The sequence below is a fragment of the Ailuropoda melanoleuca genome, chromosome 2 (genome assembly GCF_002007445.2).
Source record: "Ailuropoda melanoleuca isolate Jingjing chromosome 2, ASM200744v2, whole genome shotgun sequence".
NCBI classification, from domain to species: Eukaryota; Metazoa; Chordata; class Mammalia; order Carnivora; family Ursidae; genus Ailuropoda; species Ailuropoda melanoleuca.
In genome coordinates this window covers 39,487,956-39,505,807 of record NC_048219.1, presented here as the reverse complement: position 1 = coordinate 39,505,807, position 17,852 = coordinate 39,487,956, and the positions used below count along the sequence as shown (strand labels likewise).

Below are 17,852 nucleotides of genomic sequence, written 5' to 3'. Positions count from 1 at the left end.
AATATTACCTTGATCCCCAAACCAGGCAAAGACCCCCTCAAAAAGGAGAATTACAGACCGATTTCTCTAATGAATATGGATGCCAAAATCCTCAACAAGATCCTTGCTAATAGAATCCAACAGTACATTAAAAGGATTATCCATCATGACCAAGTGGGATTCATACCTGGGATGCAAGCATGGTTCAACACTCGCAAATCAATCAATGTGATACATCATATCAACAAGAAAAGACTCAAGAACCATATGATCCTCTCAATTGATGCAGAAAAAGCATTTGACAAAATACAGCATCCTTTCCTGATTAAAACCCTTCAGAGTGTAGGAATAGAGGGTACATTTCTCAATCTCATAAAAGCCATCTATGAAAAGCCTACTGCAAGCATTATTCTCAATGGGGAAAAGCTGGAAGCCTTTCCCTTAAGATCAGGAACACGACAAGGATGCCCACTCTCGCCACTATTATTCAACATAGTACTAGAAGTCCTTGCAACAGCAATCAGAAGACAAAAAGGGATCAAAGGTATCCAAATCGGCAAAGAAGAAGTCAAACTGTCTCTCTTTGCAGATGACATGATACTCTATATGGAAAACCCAAAGGAATCCACTCCCAAACTATTAGAAGTTATAGAACAATTCAGTAAGGTGGCAGGATACAAAATCAATGCCCAGAAATCAGTTGCATTTCTATACACGAATAACGAGACTGAAGAAAGAGAAATTAGGGAATCCATCCCATTTACAATAACACCAAAAACCATACGTTACCTTGGAATTAACTTAACCAGAGACGTAAAGGACCTATATCCTAGAAACTATAGATCACTTTTGAAAGATATTGAGGAAGACATAAAAAGATGGAAAAATATTCCATGCTCATGGATTGGAAGAATTAACATAGTTAAAATGTCCATACTACCCAGAGCAATCTACACTTTCAATGCTATCCCGATCAAAATACCGAGGACATTTTTCAAAGAACTGGAACAAATAGTCCTTAAATTTGTATGGAACCAGAAAAGGCCCCGAATCTCCAAGGAACTGTTGAAAAGGAAAAACAAAGCTGGGGGCATCACAATGCCGGATTTCGAGCTGTACTACAAAGCTGTGATCACAAAGACAGCATGGTACTGGCACAAAAACAGACACATCGACCAATGGAACAGAATAGAGAACCCAGAAATGGACCCTCGGCTCTTTGGGCAACTAATCTTTGATAAAGCAGGAAAAAACATCCGGTGGAAAAAAGACAGTCTCTTCAATAAATGGTGCTGGGAAAATTGGACAGCTACATGCAAAAGAATGAAACTTGACCACTCTCTCACACCATACACAAAAATAAACTCCAAATGGATGAAAGACCTCAATGTGAGACAGGAATCCATCAAAATTCTAGAGGAGAACATAGGCAACAACTTCTATGACATCGGCCAGAGCAACCTTTTTCACGACACATCGCCAAAGGCAAGAGAAATAAAAGATAAAATGAACTTATGGGACTTTATCAGGATAAAGAGCTTCTGCACAGCCAAGGAAACAGTCAAAAAAACTAAGAGACAGCCCACGGAATGGGAGAATATATTTGCAAAGGACACCACAGATAAAGGACTGGTATCCAAGATCTACAAAGAACTTCTCAAACTCAATACACGAGAAACAAATAAACAAATCATAAAATGGGCAGAAGATATGAACAGACACTTTTCCAATGAAGACATACAAATGGCTAACAGACACATGAAAAAATGTTCAAAATCATTAGCCATCAGGGAAATTCAAATCAAAACCACACTGAGATACCACCTTACGCCAGTTAGAATGGCAAAGATAGACAAGGCAAGAAACAACAATTGTTGGAGAGGATGTGGAGAAAGGGGATCCCTCCTACATTGTTGGTGGGAATGCAAGTTGGTACAGCCACTCTGGAAAACAGTGTGGAGGTCCCTTAAAAAGTTAAAAATTGAACTACCCTATGACCCAGCCATTGCACTACTGGGTGTTTACCCCAAAGATACAGACGTAGTAAAGAGAAGGGCCATATGCACCCCAATGTTCATAGCTGCATTGTCCACAATAGCCAAATCATGGAAGGAGCCGAGATGCCCTTCAACAGATGACTGGATTAAGAAGCTGTGGTCCATATATACAATGGAATATTACTCAGCTATCAGAAAGAACGAATTCTCAACATTTGCTGCAACATGGACGGCACTGGAGGAGATAATGCTAAGTGAAATAAGTCAAGCAGAGAAAGACAATTATCATATGATTTCTCTCATCTATGGAACATAAGAACTAGGATGATCGGTAGGGGAAGAAAGGGATAAAGAAAAGGGGGGTAATCAGAAGGGGGAATGAAACATGAGAGACTATGGACTATGAGAAACAAACTGAAGACTTCAGAGGGGAGGGGGTGGGGGAAGGGGATAGACTGGTGATGGGTAGTAAGGAGGGCACGTATTGCATGGTGCACTGGGTGTTATACGCAACTAATGAAGCATCAAACTTTACATCGGAATCTGGGGATGTACTGGTATGGTGATTAACACAATATAATAAAATAAAATTAAAAAAAATAAATAAATAAAATAAAATTTCAATAGCAAGTCAAGAGAAAATACTGAAACCAATTAGGTTTCTTGACTCCAGACAATGTTAACATAAAATGAAGATTAATAGTAAAAAAATAAAATTCAAGATAACATAAACCTCATGTGTAGTAGACATTATATAACATTATATAACATTCCATTCTAATGATACAAGTTTTATAGTTTTAAAAAAAGAAATAACATCTCCTTTTAGGGAAAGAAAATTTAAATGCTACAGACATCCATCCTCTTAGAAACTGTTTTAAGCACCTAAAACCAACAATTTATCACTAGGAAAAGTCATGAACTATTATGGATGCCTCTACCCTCCACTGTAACTATTCCAATAGTTGACTTTAAAAATGGGGACACGACTTATTTGTAACTTGTCAGTGTGCTAGTATACTATTAAGAATTAAACTTAAATCATGATATGAGAACATGCTGATGGAATAGAAATATAATTCCATACTTTAAAAATAAATATGAATCTCTTCTTGGGGCGCCTGGGTGGCACAGCGGTTAAGCGGCTGCCTTCGGCTCAGGGCGTGATCCCGGTGTTATGGGATCGAGCCCCACATCAGGCTCCTCCACTAGGAGCCTGCTTCTTCCTCTCCCACTCCCCCTTCTTGTGTTCCCTCTCTCGCTGGCTGTCTCTATCTCTGTCGAATAAATAAATAAAATCTTTAAAAAAAAAATATGAGTCTCTTCTTGATCCGAAAACTACTGCTCTCCATCCAAATGTGCTCTCTTCAAGATTTTTTTTTTTTTAATTTATTCGAAAGAGATAGAGACAGCCAGCGAGAGAGGGAACACAAGCAGGGGGAGTGGGAGAGGAAGAAGCAGGCCCACAGCGGAGGAGCCTGATGTGGGGCTTGATCCCACAACGCCGGGACCACGCCCCGAGCCGAAGGCAGACGCTTAACCGCTGTGCCACCCAGGCGCCCCCAAATGTGCTCTCTTCAAACTAAAGAAAACACACACATTGCTTTAGATATGGAGAGATAAAGAGAGAGTAAATGTAGGAAAACATTACTAATTAGTAAATCTAGGTAAAGGGTGTTCATTGTGCTACTCTTTCAACTTCTTGAAATTTTAAATCTTCACTCCCAGGGACACCTGGGTGGCTCAGTCAGTTAAGAGTCTGGCTCTTGATTTCAGTTCAGGTCATGATCTCAGGTTCCTGGGATCAAGCCCTGGGATCAAGCCCATGTCAGGCTCCATGCTCAGTGGGGAGTCTGCTTGGGATTCTTTCCCTCTTCCTCTCCCTCCCCCTCTACCCCTCCCCTGTTCGCTCTCTCAAGCTCTCTCTCTCTTTCTCAAATAAATAAATAAAATCTTTAAAAAAAAAAAAAAAAAAACCTCTTAGTGACCTCTCCTTGACCCAGACGCTTCCAACTTCATCATTTGCCTTGCTGCCATTCCTGGACATTTTCAATGCATATAACTTTTTTTTTTTAAGATTTTTATGTATTTATTTGACAGAGATAGAGACAGCCAGCGAGAGAGGGAACATAAGCAGGGGGAGAGGGAGAGGAAGAAGCAGGCTCACAGCAGAGGAGCCTGACATAGGGCTTGATCCCGTAACGCCGGGATCACGCCCTGAGCCGAAGGCAGACGCTTAACCGCTGTGCCACCCAGGTGCCCCTCAATGCATATAACTTTAATGCTATAAATGTCTACAAATTTCTGTGACTTTACCAAGCATAGACACACAGAAATTTTTTCTCTCTCCATTCATTAATCTCTTAAAGTGGTGGCTTTCAAGTACTTGGATATTATGGAATCTATGTGAGATTACTCCAAAGTTCTCCAAGGCTCCAGTCATCCATGTTGTTTTATTCACCTGGGACCAGGAAAAAGATCGTCAGCACCCTATTTTTCAAGGAATACCCAAAATGGCTCCCACACACTGATATTCCAGAAAATGCAGTTTGAAAGCCATTTTCTTGAAGCCATACTACCCCTCCCACTTTATTTCCAATCTGTGTAATTCACAGTAAACCTGAGTGGTGAGGGGTAGAGGTAGAAGGAGGATAAGTGAGTCTGTCAGGAGAGCATGCCATGTGACAGGTGTTCTTGTCCACCAAAGGTTTACAGAAGCAGTCATTTTTATTCTCCCTCAAAGAGAAAATGCTTCAGTTCTGGCAAGAAGTAATCTGAGATGGTCAACAAATTACCTTTTTTTTTTAACTTAAAAGTACACAATGAGATTGAAACATATCTGTGTCAGACAAATTACTGGGAGCGACAGAGGTCTCACCCTCAACGTACAGAAAAAAAGAGACAGTGCCAAGTGAAAATTTTCACTCCTGCTGATGCCTTTTCTAAAGAACAAGGGTTCTTAATTCACAATTTCCTCACTCTGCAAGTCATGGACTCTTGCTTCCAAATTCCCTGTGGGGAAATCCTACAAAAAACTCAAATGGCCATAGCTCTAGCTCATGTTAAAATTTAGGTGTTGCATCAGTGGGAAAACATAGATAATTCAACAGTTCAATATATAATATGAAAATGTTTTGAAGGCCAAATAGCAAATAGATTCTGTACAACACTTCCATCCAGACAGTTAATAAGAGAGATGGACAGCTTTCCCGGGCTGAAGCACCAACTGTGCTATTTGATGCATGAAGAAGAACCAAATAAGTAATTGTACAGCGCTCCAGACAAATATTTACTTTACAGCACTACAGGCTAGGCTGTATGATTTGTACAAAGTGGTTTAATTAAATAGGCTACCATGTAAAACACTTAGCCTCTAAGTGAGATATTGTAATTAAACCTGTACCTGCAATATCGTACAGCACAAAATAGTTAGCAAGTTGGAGCAGCCCTACTGGCAGAAAGGGAACACAACCATTAAGAGATGGATGGAGCGCTTGTAGAATGAGTATTAACTAAGCTTCCTTTTTTCTTCCGTCATATCAGGCCAAAGGAAAGACCATCTAAGAATAAAGAGCAAGGAACAGGAATCAGAGCCATTCCTTCTTTTATCTTTTCAACAAATATTTATGAAGTGCCAGCCTTGCTTGTAGGTGCCTAGGATGTAGTAAAGAAGACAAAATCCCTGCCCTCATGTAATTTAGAAGGGTTGACAGATAACAGAAGGAAAAAAAAAACCAATACAACAAATGAGCGTGTCTTTTCAGGTGAGTATTTTCAGGTAATGGTAAGTGCCAAGAAGAAAAATAAAGCAGAGTAAGGAACTAGGAAGTAAAGGGTGCTTTTTTTTTTTTTTTTAGATGGAGGGGTCAGGGAACCCTTCTTCAGCAAGTGATATTTTAAGAGAAGCCTGAATAGAAGTAAGAGAGTGGGCCATGTCAGCATCTAAGGGACTAGCCTCCAGAAGGAACACCAAGTGCAAAGGCCCAGGAGTGGAAACATGCTAGGTTTGCTGAAGAACAGAAAGGAGGCTACCATAGCAGGAGAGTAGCAGATGAGGTCACAGGTGGCCTGGAGCCGGATAATGTTGGGCCTGGTAAACCCTGGTAAGCATTTGGGATTCTTTCCTGAGAGTCATTTAAATGCTTCAAGCCTAATGTTGCTGATATTAGAGAAGAAAGCATCTATAAACATTCAAGGAGAAAAACTGGGAGAACACAAAAGAGGAAAGAACGGGAAAGGAAAGCAAATGGGATTTCATGAAGGGGGGATAAACTTTAGCAGTTGGACAGTGGCCATGTGTGCCAGACCACCTTCCAGCATGTGTCTTGGGAGTTGTCATCATTACTTTACAAAGACCTTTTTACAGTAAGTATTTTAAAAATTCAATATATTGAAGACTTGTGGGCACTAAAAGACCAGGAAAAACACCATTTATAGACTTGCATTACTGAGAAAATGCTTGCTCTAATTAAAGCAATAGACTCAGGCTATGAGGCATAGATTTCTACTGGCATTCAGTTCAGTCCGTAGACGAAGATAATTTCTATAAAAAACAAAACAAAACAAAAAAACCCTCCAGGATATACACAAAACACAACACAAGGACCTCTAGTAAATGAGGACTGAGCACTAGGGTTTTTCCAGATGCACCATCCTCACAAGCACCTCTACTCATTGTTTGATGCATTTGCGGATAGTGTACTCAGCTAGAAGTACGCATGGCATCATGATGTAGATGATAAATGTAAGGGGTACCAAATATACATACTTTCCCCTCGTTTTCCATAAACAGTAATTTGTTAAGTCATAAAGAATGTCATCAGCATAGTTTTCAATATTATGGGATATACACAATAATTAGAAGTCAATGCTCTCAAATGCACATTCTCCTTTTTCTCTTGGCTTCTAATCTCTTCATCCACCAATCCATTCTCCACAATGCCTGCCAAGTCTCTTACCAAAGTAAAAGCTATTTATGGCAATCCTTGTCACCATCCTGCAGTGGCTCCCCACTGATGATGGAATAAGTCCCAAGTCTTGTTCATGATAGTGGAATCTCTAAAGTATGGCTCCAATCTACAGGAGCCATAACTCATACCTCATAACTCATGGGCTTTTCATGGGCCTAAATAAGTAAATATATTTAGAATAATGCACATACATTGCAAGGGCTAAATAAATGTGAGCTCTTATTATTGTTATGGATTAATGGAATTTCCTTATTATTATTATTTCTCTGACCAAAAAATGGCCTTCCTGCCCACTCTACTCCCAGAAAACTCCTACTCATTTTTCAAGACCCCACACAAATGTCACCTATTCTCTAAATCTTTCCTAACACACTGACTCATTTTCTAGTGGTCTTTAATTCGCCTGTGCTCTCATGACAAACTGGGGTACCCTTCTTCAATACCATTACTTACACAACGTTGGTGAATTATTAATACATAAGTTTGCTTGCCAGGCAGTATATGAGTCCTTTGAAGGCAAGGGCTCTTTCTCATTTTGTATCTCCTAAACCCAGAGTGGGCCTGGAGCGCAGTAGTCTCTCAACAAATGTTTTGTTCAATCAACTGTTCAATTGGTAAATATGTAAAGACATAGATATTTCTCAAAAATTTTCCAATGTTGCTAGGAACTATTTCAAGTAAATTGAAGAAGAATACAAGGCACAGATTTAGCAGTTTTAACTCAGAAACTAGGCCTAAATTGCATACGTTTATGCCTCCATCGTGCCTAAAATTTAGAGAAAAGTCAGGCATGAGCTATATTCATTGGTCTATTTTCACTCTTCCCCTAGTCATTCCAGTTTTGCCTTGTCAGGTATAAGCTCCCGTAGAGTATGAACTATGTCTTTTAATACATCTGCATTCAATTATTAGGTACGAGAGTACACATTTCATAAACCTTTGTTAAAATGAGGAAAGATTTCCAAGATATAGTTAGAACGAAATGGGGGAAAGGAAAAGAAACACAAGTCTTTCTTTCTCTAATACTAACTCCAATTGAAGGAATATTGCTCCTTGGGCAGGCGCATTCCCATGAGCAAGCATGGGTAGACGGACAGAATGTGGTGCTCACCAAGACATTTGCTCTTCAAGAGGAGAGTATAGAGAGAGGTGTGTGGTGAGCCCAGGACGTAGTGAAGGCCATCACAACTTTCTTCACAGAGCATCATTCTGCTGATGGTGGTGGAGAACCACTGACTGCAGTTAGAACATCAGCTAAGGAAAGAAGGCTGAAGAAGCTGGACACTGTGGCAGGTGCTAGTCAGGAGAAAGCAGGCCACAGGGGCCAGGTAGAATAAGATTATGCCTCAGAAATTGTCACCCTTTGGGGTTAGGGATAAATAATATGTTGACCTAAGGACTCTGGCATTAATTTTCCAACTCCCTGAACATTTCACTGAGACCTTGCAATCTTGTGTTTTTATTTATTTTCTCATATCATCTAACAATGAGTGTGGCATCTACTACTGGGTTTCAGAATTCCAAGGAGATTTGGAAATTTGGGATGGTGATTCAGAGTCAAATTAATGGTTAACAAAGTAGAAATTCATGGAAGAAGCTAAAGCAGTTCAGTACATTTTTTTTTATACCTACAACATGTAATCTCACAAAGAACATGAATTCAGAGTACTCTTATACTACAAATGAAACTTAAATGAGATAATATATACGAGCATCCTAGTAAAGAATTTAAAATATAGTAGGTGTTGGAATCCACATAGGTTGAATCAGAATTTCTTCTTGCTCATAGCAATGCTCAATTCTATATGTTGAGGGTAAAAAAAAAAAGCAGTTTTTATGGGACCAGTTAATAATGATCTTTGGATTTATGCAGGTTCTTTTTTTTTTTTAAGGTTTTATTTATTTATTTGACAGAGAGAGAGAGAGAGAGCACAAGGAGGGGGAGTGGCAGGAAGAGGGAGAAGGAGAAGCAGGCTTCCCGCTGAGCAGAGCGCCCAGATGTAGGGCTCAATCCTAAGACACTGGGCTTGATCCCAGGACACTGGGATCATGACCTGAGCAGAAGGCAGGCACTTAACCAACTGAGCTACGCAGGCACCCGCTCATGCAGGTTCTTACAGGCCTTTTCTTAGTATTCATTAAGGACCAAAAATCAGATTATAAATATTATATGTTATATACAGATTGATCATCCAGAAGAATTTTCCAAAACCTGGACTATGAAGTAGTGAGACTGTGTACCAAATGAGGTGATAGAACTATTTTCTCCAGAGTCATAAAAAATAGGGCAGATTTCCATATGTCAAAGATGGAGTAATTGCGGTCTGCCCAAGGGTAAAAGGAAGCAATGAGATAATCACCCAAATTCCTTCCAGATTTAGGATTGTTTAAATATTCTGATTAGTGACAACCCATTGAATATCTACTTTTGTTTTCAGATATTTTAAAAATAATCCCAAAGTCAATATTTCACAAGTGCTTCTTAAATCTTTGCCATTAGCCCATGCTTCATAACTTGGGTTTTCAAAACCAGAACTACACGTTCATCTGACCAAAATATGAAATCTACAAATAACTAAAGATAAAAAAAAAATTGTTCAGTGGGTTTGGACATAAACTGCATCTTCTGCATTGTTTAACTTCATCATGAAAATTACTTTAATTTCAATGCTGGAATCAAAACAATCCAGTCTTCTTAAAAGAAGCCTACTGTCTACTGTAAAGTAATAACATGTTTTTAGAGACTTCTAAGTGCATATCTTGGAATTTCTAACTTAAATGCATGGTTTGGAAAATACCAATCGTTGATCGTGAAAGGATGGTTACATTTCATCATGACAAAGAGGCAAAAATAACGCACTTACGCTCTTATTTACTCATGTAACTATTATATGTGATGCTAAAAAAAACACAATTTTTCAGATAAGCAAAAAAGTCATTCAAATACATAAGATATGTATATATTTTCTAAAAAGAAGTTTTCCTGAAATGTTTCTTGAAAATAAATTTGAAAAATACTAAACATACGCCAAAATAAAACAATATAAATAGACGTAAATATGGACTTAATCAGGACTTGGAAACAAACTGAAATAGCTTTACTAAGAATGATGAGAAGGGGAGTATGTGAGTTGAGAGGGAGAAAAAATGAAAATGAGTCATGGTCATAACTAATTTTATAAGTTTGGTGACTAATGGATTCTTTAAACCTATATTATGGTACATTATAACCAAGTCATGTGTTTTGTGGGGGGTTTTTCTTGACAATTTGTAGAAATTTTTGTTTTAACTCAGCTAGAAGATCACTCCAATAGCGTAAGTTACCTTAGATAGCATTTAATTGTTCTTTTTGTAACTTGCTGCAAGAAGATTTGTATAATGCATGAGTGAAACTGGCTCTTTAATCACTTTAAAATTTGGGTTCTTTTGAAAAGAAAAAAAATCCAGTATTCATAGCTCATGTTCCTAGCACATCAAAAATCTATCCTCAGTAAAAGAAAGGTCACATTATTATATTCAGAAAATCTACAATAAGGAGATTATTACCTAAGTTTTAGGAAGATTTACCATTATCTGAAAATTAGCTTACTAAAATTAAATGTCCTTCTGGTCAAAATAATGGTTTTATCAAACATGTAAGTCTATTAGTTAATTGTACATTTTCCATCTTTGTTCTTTTTATGAGAATTAATTATACCCAAATCCCTTCTCCTGTTCAGTTATACTACTTAGCAAACTGTATGAAAATGCTCACATTAGGGGTGGAGTAAACCACGAGAGAAAGGAGTTCTTCAGTACAGACTTATATATAAATCTCTGTATGCATGTGCTGCCATGGGTAGGTTTTTAAAAACTAAGCATGTGCATTCTACGTATGAGACTATAATTAAGATTTAATTCATCAAAAAGACGACCAAAAAAATTCTCCAATAAAGCAATTGTATGAACAACAGTCCATTTTCAGAAAACAAAAATAACCATATCGCTTTTAGCTAGGTAAATTATGTTTTAAGCTAAACATGTGGTACCCATCAAAGGCAAGCTACACATTTCTAGGGGTAAGTTGAATTTACCAACGCACTGTGCAGTGGGTGAGACAAACATTTCAGATGAGTGGAAAGCAGAATTTAAGTAAATATTAATCTGCAAGCCCAGATATCCTCAATTTATCATGTTGGTTGGTAACCTAACATGCAGTCACAAAAATCTTTGTGTTAGAATTGTCTATAAGAAGTACTGCTCCCTTTATTGCTATGGTCCTTATTAAATAAAAACTATACAGATACCCAGTTTTGAAAGGTATCTTAATCTGAAAGAAAATATATCCTGCAGAGAAATCTGAAATGCCCTAGCATTGATGATGAAAGTTTATTTACTTTCCACTGTGCTTTTTCTTACATTTATTATCATACTGATTTAAGGAAGCTATCCCCTTGTATGTAACATACATGTTAAAGGTGGCAGACTCAGGGCAATTTTTATAGAAAGTTCTTGAATTTATTTACTTGCCATTCCTAATTTATTAGGGGAATTTATTTATTACCGCCAATAAATTAGAAGTTACTTTTTTTTTTTTTACAAGAGGCTCTTAAAAATAAGAGCAATTTGAATCCAAATAAGACTAATTAACCATGCCATTTCAGAAGTGGGAACTTCGTTCTCCCTTTCCCTAAACAAAGTCAGTAGATCAAAAACCCACCAGTTTCTACACTGCAAACATGGCAATGCAATAATGAAGTTTGACTTTATACATAACTTAAGAAATAAATTAGAACTAAGATTAAAACATTAATTCTCGTACCAAAAAAAGGGTACTGAAAAATATCAACAGCAGCCACAAAACACTCCCTCAAAAAAGTCAGCTCTCACCTCAACAGAGATTAAACAAAAAAACAATGTTCACAACTCCTTGGGTATTTAATTTACCTAGAATAGGCTAGGTATTTTTTATAAGCAGTAATTTTCAAGACTTCCCACAGTTAAAGGCTTATTTTATCTGGAAACAGCTTGGCAGCACAATGATAATTTAATACACACTGCACTATGCCTTCTTCAGCGGACCTGCTCTCCATTCATTTCACACTCATGGTATGCATTACGAACAAAATTCAAATGTTCTGTTTTCTGCATTTCTGAACCGCGGCCGCTAATGAGAAGCACGGCAGACACCTCCAAGTCCCGTCTTACCATGTATGAGCCACGGTGAAGCGCCGACGCTGCCGGATGCTTTTATTCACCAGCAACTTTCTGAAAAAGCACGGTGAGTTCCTTGGTGAACTGCGTGGAGAAATTTTCGGAGATGTAGGTCTGTTTCCCGATAGCCTTGGAAGCTCGAGTTCTAAGTGCATTTGCTCCTTGAAAGTCTTGATGCAAACCTCAGATTCAGAAGCAGTAAGTTCTTTTGAAGACTCTTTTGCTGTCATGTCTTATATGGAGCGCTGGCTTTCACCACCCAAAACAAAAACCTCAAACATACCAGAGACACAGCTGTAGGTTAGGAGGCTGATGAGTCTGCAAACTGTTTTCCAGTTTAATTTCAGAAGCGGCGGCTCCCGTGTATGAGCTGCTTAGAGCAAGAGCAGCACACTCGAAGAATGGCAAGTCAGGCTGTCACAAGGAGCTTTATCAGCCTGGCTTTGCCTCTGAAAATGCGCCAAAGTGCTTTCTATGTCAGTAGCCTCCTTGTGGATGAGGTTTGTCTGCAAGCTACACACTGACACTCACTGAATTCATTCAGCTGAATATATCAACTCATGAAATATTCATAAGGGCTTCGGATAAATCCTTTACATGTATTTTTAAAAATCTTATCAAACAAGCTGCATTCACTAATGGATAGTCAGCAAAACCTAGTCACCTAGGCACTTGCTTTGTTTGCACAAAAAGCAGAACTAGAGCCCGTCCAGCTTGTGTGATGTTTAAAGTCTTCATTCAGAATTATCTTGCCCTGTAATGCACACAACAGTAACTCCACCTACCAAATGCTTATTGGCCTAGGATTATTTAAATAATTGCACTCTGTTTCCCCCTCAACAACACCCTCCATTGATCAGATTTTTGCAAGATTTGTGAAGCTACTGTTCTCATCATAGTGAAAACATCAAATCAGGGACTAACAAAAAGCCTGGCTAAAATAGCCCCCCAACTTCCATTTTCTGAATGAAAAAGCTGATTTGCTGAAGTTTTTTTTCCCCCTCCCTTCTCCAGAAGATCCAAACAGCATCAATATTAAAAAAAAAAAAAAAAAAAAAATGTCAGCTAACAGGAAAACATTGGATTTGGTTCATTCCCCTGAGGAATTTAAAGGCTAATCTTTATTCCAATAAACATTACCCTCATTCTTCTGTTTAAGCTCATTGTTCAAGGGTTGCCCACAGCAGCCACTCTGTTAGTTAGATGCAAAGTCACTTCCGAAAGCCAAAGCTCCAAAGAACAGAAATGGGGGTAACAACTGGGAAAAATGCTGTCCGATAAAGTGCAGAGTCCAAAGTCAAGCGCTGTGCGCACACACATGCACACGCACGTGCGTGCACGCAGGCAGGTGTACAAGACAGTGTATGTCTGTGAGTGTGTGTGTGTGCGTACTTTGTTCACAAAGACATACAAATGAGATGGATAGGCAGGGGAATCAAAAAAAATGTTTCAAGTTCCAAAGCAGATCATTGCAACCTGAAATTTCACTTAGAAATACACTGGAATACAGCTCCTACACTATCAAAGGCCCGTGGAAGTGAAAAGATGTACAGATGAGGTGAAAAGTCTGCACCAGCAATGATGGCCACCAAGGCCAACCTGATCTCACAAAAATTTGACAAAGCAGAACTCAGGCTAGTCAGAAAGAGAGGCAATTAAGGAATGATTCGCAGGAAGACTCCAGTGAATAAGGGAGACATTAATTTTCCTCTAAGGTGTGAGGACTTCCACCTTTATAAAGTCATTCACATATGTCATATACTCTGGCTGAATATCTGAAGGACCGAATACAGGCAGACGATGACCTAGGAAAAGAGAAACCCCACACCAGCCTTTGGGGGAAAGGATTTAAACTCCTAGTGTACAGGTAACGATCTTGGAAAGATATCGATGCTGCAGTAACACACTAAAAATATTTCATGAACAAAAGGAAAGTTAGGGAATTTCAGAGTTGGAATAAATCCCAGTAATCACCTTGTTCAGCTCCTCATTTCAAAGACAAAGAAATAGTCCTAGAGAACTATGTCCCACGTCATATTTGTAGTTGACATTAGAGCTAAAGTCCAGGCTTTCTGATTCCCAAGGGAGCACTCTTTCATTATATGAAACTGAGAAGTCAAAACAGTCAGTTTGTCCAGCTAGGCCCTAGCACATCTTGTTTATATATTTGAATATATTTTAACTGCCCTATTTGAGAATGGATTGTTAGTAATATCATGGGAGAAAATATTGCTGGTATATTTACTGCATGCTGAAAACAAAGCTAGGACTTTCCTCCAACAAGATGTGATTTAAAGCTGAGACATGAGAATATATGATCCTACCAATATTGAGTGACTCATTTGCAAAAAAAAAAAAAAAAAGCAATTTGAAGTTACCAAGGTCTTTCTCAGATTCACTTTTTAAGGCTGCCAAAATACAGTAAGCATTTCAGGGATTGTTTTTCTCCCAAATGATGGCAAGTTTCATAACCTAGATTTAGCTGTATGTAAACTCGGGCTCAGATAAGGAAATGTTGTCAGACACTTACCTGAAGCAGCATAATGATGCAACTGTAATTACTTCTCGATTCTTATTGGCAATTTATGTAACATTATGTGACATTTCACATTACTCTTTTCACTTTGCCCACTATGACAAGCCAATGTCCCAGTTAAAGAAATTTTGAGAGTCATCCAAAGAAATAATATTCTCAAAAATAAAGTCTGTTAACTCGACCTAGTCTCAATAACATTAAGGAATACCAAAGACAGTTCATTGAGATGCAAAACTTAAAAGATAATCAGACTATTTTAAAGTCTGAATTAGTTACCTCTAAAGAAAGGAAATGAAGGTCCACAGGTAAATGCATGAAAGTTTGTTTCTAGAGTCAATATGCCAAAGAGAAACTCGACATCATGCTAAATATTGAAGTCGAAAAGGAATCTAGAAAGTAGGAAACAGGAGATGGTATCTAAGAAAAAGTACACAAAAGCATAGTAAAGGCAGATACTACCCTGTTACATTTCAGCAAAGAATATACCGTTCTGAGAGAGACAGCCAGGAGAACTGGAGAAAAAGTCCAGAAGAAAGCAGAGTTTATGTGCCCTCCTGAGAGCCTAGGAAGGAGCCAAAGTAAAAACGCTCCTATCTACATGCCATGCTTAGCCCTTGGCACCTCAAAAGGAGAGATGAGTAATTCTGAGTCAATTCACTAGTGTGCAGATAGTTGCCCTTGGGAATTACTTGAGAATTCCAATTATACCTACGTCTCAATTTTAAATAATGAAATTCCTGGTATCCACATCCTGTAAAAGCAATAAGAATCAAGAATTTATCATAACAAGATATCATTAAAGGACGGTCAAAAACAATAATATCTTATTTATAAATATGACAGCCAACTTAAAAACATTTTGACTTTTCATTGAATTGAAACGGAAAGCAAATTAATTACAACCAAACAAAATGATAAACTTGGAGTGCAAGTATTATAACGTTGTCTAAATGTATTTTAAAGGTTATGGCTTTGTAATCAAATTATTTTAAATGAAAACATTTATCTTCTTTCCATATTCATTATCTTTCAGACTTTCCAAGTTTACCTGGAATAAATTTGCTCTGAACTGAGTAACCAATTTTTAACTAGCTGGTATTATAAAACTAAAGTATCTTAAAGGCACAAGACCACAGATTCTATGCAATAATCTTATGCATAACAATGTTGAACACAAAATAACATGGCTCACGTTTACTATAAATATAAAACTGGATATCTGAGAAGACAGAATTTACTCAGAAGCTTCTTTTTGAAGAGGAACAGATTTAAGACTATCAATATGAACAGACTTAAATCATTGTGGATTCTATCTTTATGTCACTATCCAGTGCTCTTCTAAAACAACATAGCATCTGAGCACAGCCATTAGGCTCTATTCAACTGAATACAGACAAGCTCTTCTTTCAGTCAGACAAGGTAAGAAGGGAATACAGAACACCAAGAAACACTGGTAGCTTCTTTTAACAGAAAGCCCCACTCACCACAGATGGCGACTTCTCCCAATTTCTCTATTTCAGAAATTTCTCTATTTGAAGAAATAGAGCTAGAGTTATTCTAACATGACTTCGGGAAAGATAACATTCAGCTGAATGGAAATAGTTGTCTAGCCATCTTGGAGCAGAACAATGAGCTGACCACTCTTTTTAGAATTAAGGGATTACAGAAAAAGGAGCTTACATTGACTGCGTACCTACTGGGTACCAGACTTTGTTGTAAGCATTTCAACAAGTTATTTCAGTTCTTTCTCATTATAAACTATACGACAAGTGCTACTGAAATCTTTGTTGGACTTCCCGATAGTATTAACCTCTGAGGTCCTTGAGGGCTGGGCTGAGTCTTGTTCATTTCTAAAATATGTAACAGAGTCTGGCACAGAGTCGATTCTCAATAAATATCTGTAGAGCGAATGCACATTATTTTGCTCATTTTCAGATGAGATCATCAAGACACAAAATTGCATTCTTTTTAAGGAGTTGACCCTATCCCATACTTTTTATAACAGAGGAACCTACTGGGACAGAAGAGGGAATGCATGTTCCTGGGGTGGTCTGGTCATGTCACTAAAAGTGTATTTTCACAAGTGCTAAATGTCCTTGAGTCTGAAGTCATCTAGCATGTTATCTTTACAAGATGATACGAATGCTTCGCTTTGACCCATATGACACTATTGAATTACTCACCATTACAAAACTAATGCTCCAGAAGGATCAGTTTTAACCTGTACCACCTCCAATGTCCCCTGAATCCCAGGGAGGGAAGCTATATGGCTTATACTCCCCCTAGAATTTATGTTTCATGAGAGCAAGAGCTTTGTTTTGTTCACTGGTATAATCCCAATACCCAGAACAGTACTGAACAGACAGCAGGTATTCAAATAAATATTTGTTGGATGAATAAATGAATGATCTCTTCAGTGCACTACAAAATGGGGGGGGGGTAGTCAGCCAAAATGGGATAAATGACCTCTCTCAAAGGAGAGCAAGAGCTATAGTGGCATCAAGCCATAACCCTTCCACAATTCCGCATATTATTTTATGCAGTTTTCACTGCCTAAACGTGTTACTTCTCCACTTTCTTTGCCAAGAATACTGTCTCATCCATTAAGGCTAAACTCAAATGAAAACTCTTCCCTGCAGTCTCTCTCAGCTTCTGTAGGCAGAGTGAGCTGTTTCACCCCAGCCGCGTGCCACCAGCAACCGATTCACCTGCCTAATGTTTCAGAGGATATTGTACTACATATTTTTGTTTGTCTCCCAGAGTAACCTATGAGCTCTCCAAGGACATAAACTATTTTACTCATCTCTTTATCTCCACAGCCTGACATGGTTCTGATTAATATTTGTCAATTGAAAATATGAATAGAAAATGAATATAGTGCCCAAATCATGCCTTCCTGTTAGCCACAGACTGCTCTCGCTGTCTTGACTAGTTCAGCCAATATCCTAACTTCCTGTACTTGAGTTTACAAATGTTTCCAAAATGGGCTTCTTAAATCCTAGCAGTTTAGCTATGTTTGCCATTTTAACTAGCATTTCCTCATTCTTTAAAAAAAAAAAAAAAAGAAAAGAAATACTATTATTACTATTATTATCATTCACATTCTTACTGCAGGGCAAAAGCAGAATGCCCATGTGTCACAACTCTGTTCATCAGGTGGTGTACAAATAGGTCAGA

At 38.1% G+C, this 17,852-nt stretch overlaps 1 protein-coding gene across 2 annotated transcripts in view; it reads right to left on the bottom strand.

The window, feature by feature from the left end:
- PDE4B (phosphodiesterase 4B) overlaps positions 1-17,852 on the bottom strand; it is a 438,005-nt gene that overhangs the window by 350,095 nt on the left and 70,058 nt on the right. Inside the window, exon 1 of one of the 2 annotated variants that reach the window (XM_019804217.2) lies at positions 12,134-12,384. The exons of the other annotated variant lie outside the window; for it this stretch is intronic. Coding sequence (XP_019659776.1) covers positions 12,134-12,369 — 236 coding nt within the window. The 5' untranslated portion in view covers positions 12,370-12,384. Of the gene's footprint in view, positions 1-12,133; positions 12,385-17,852 lie in introns of those variants that run through there. 2 annotated transcript variants of the gene reach the window in all.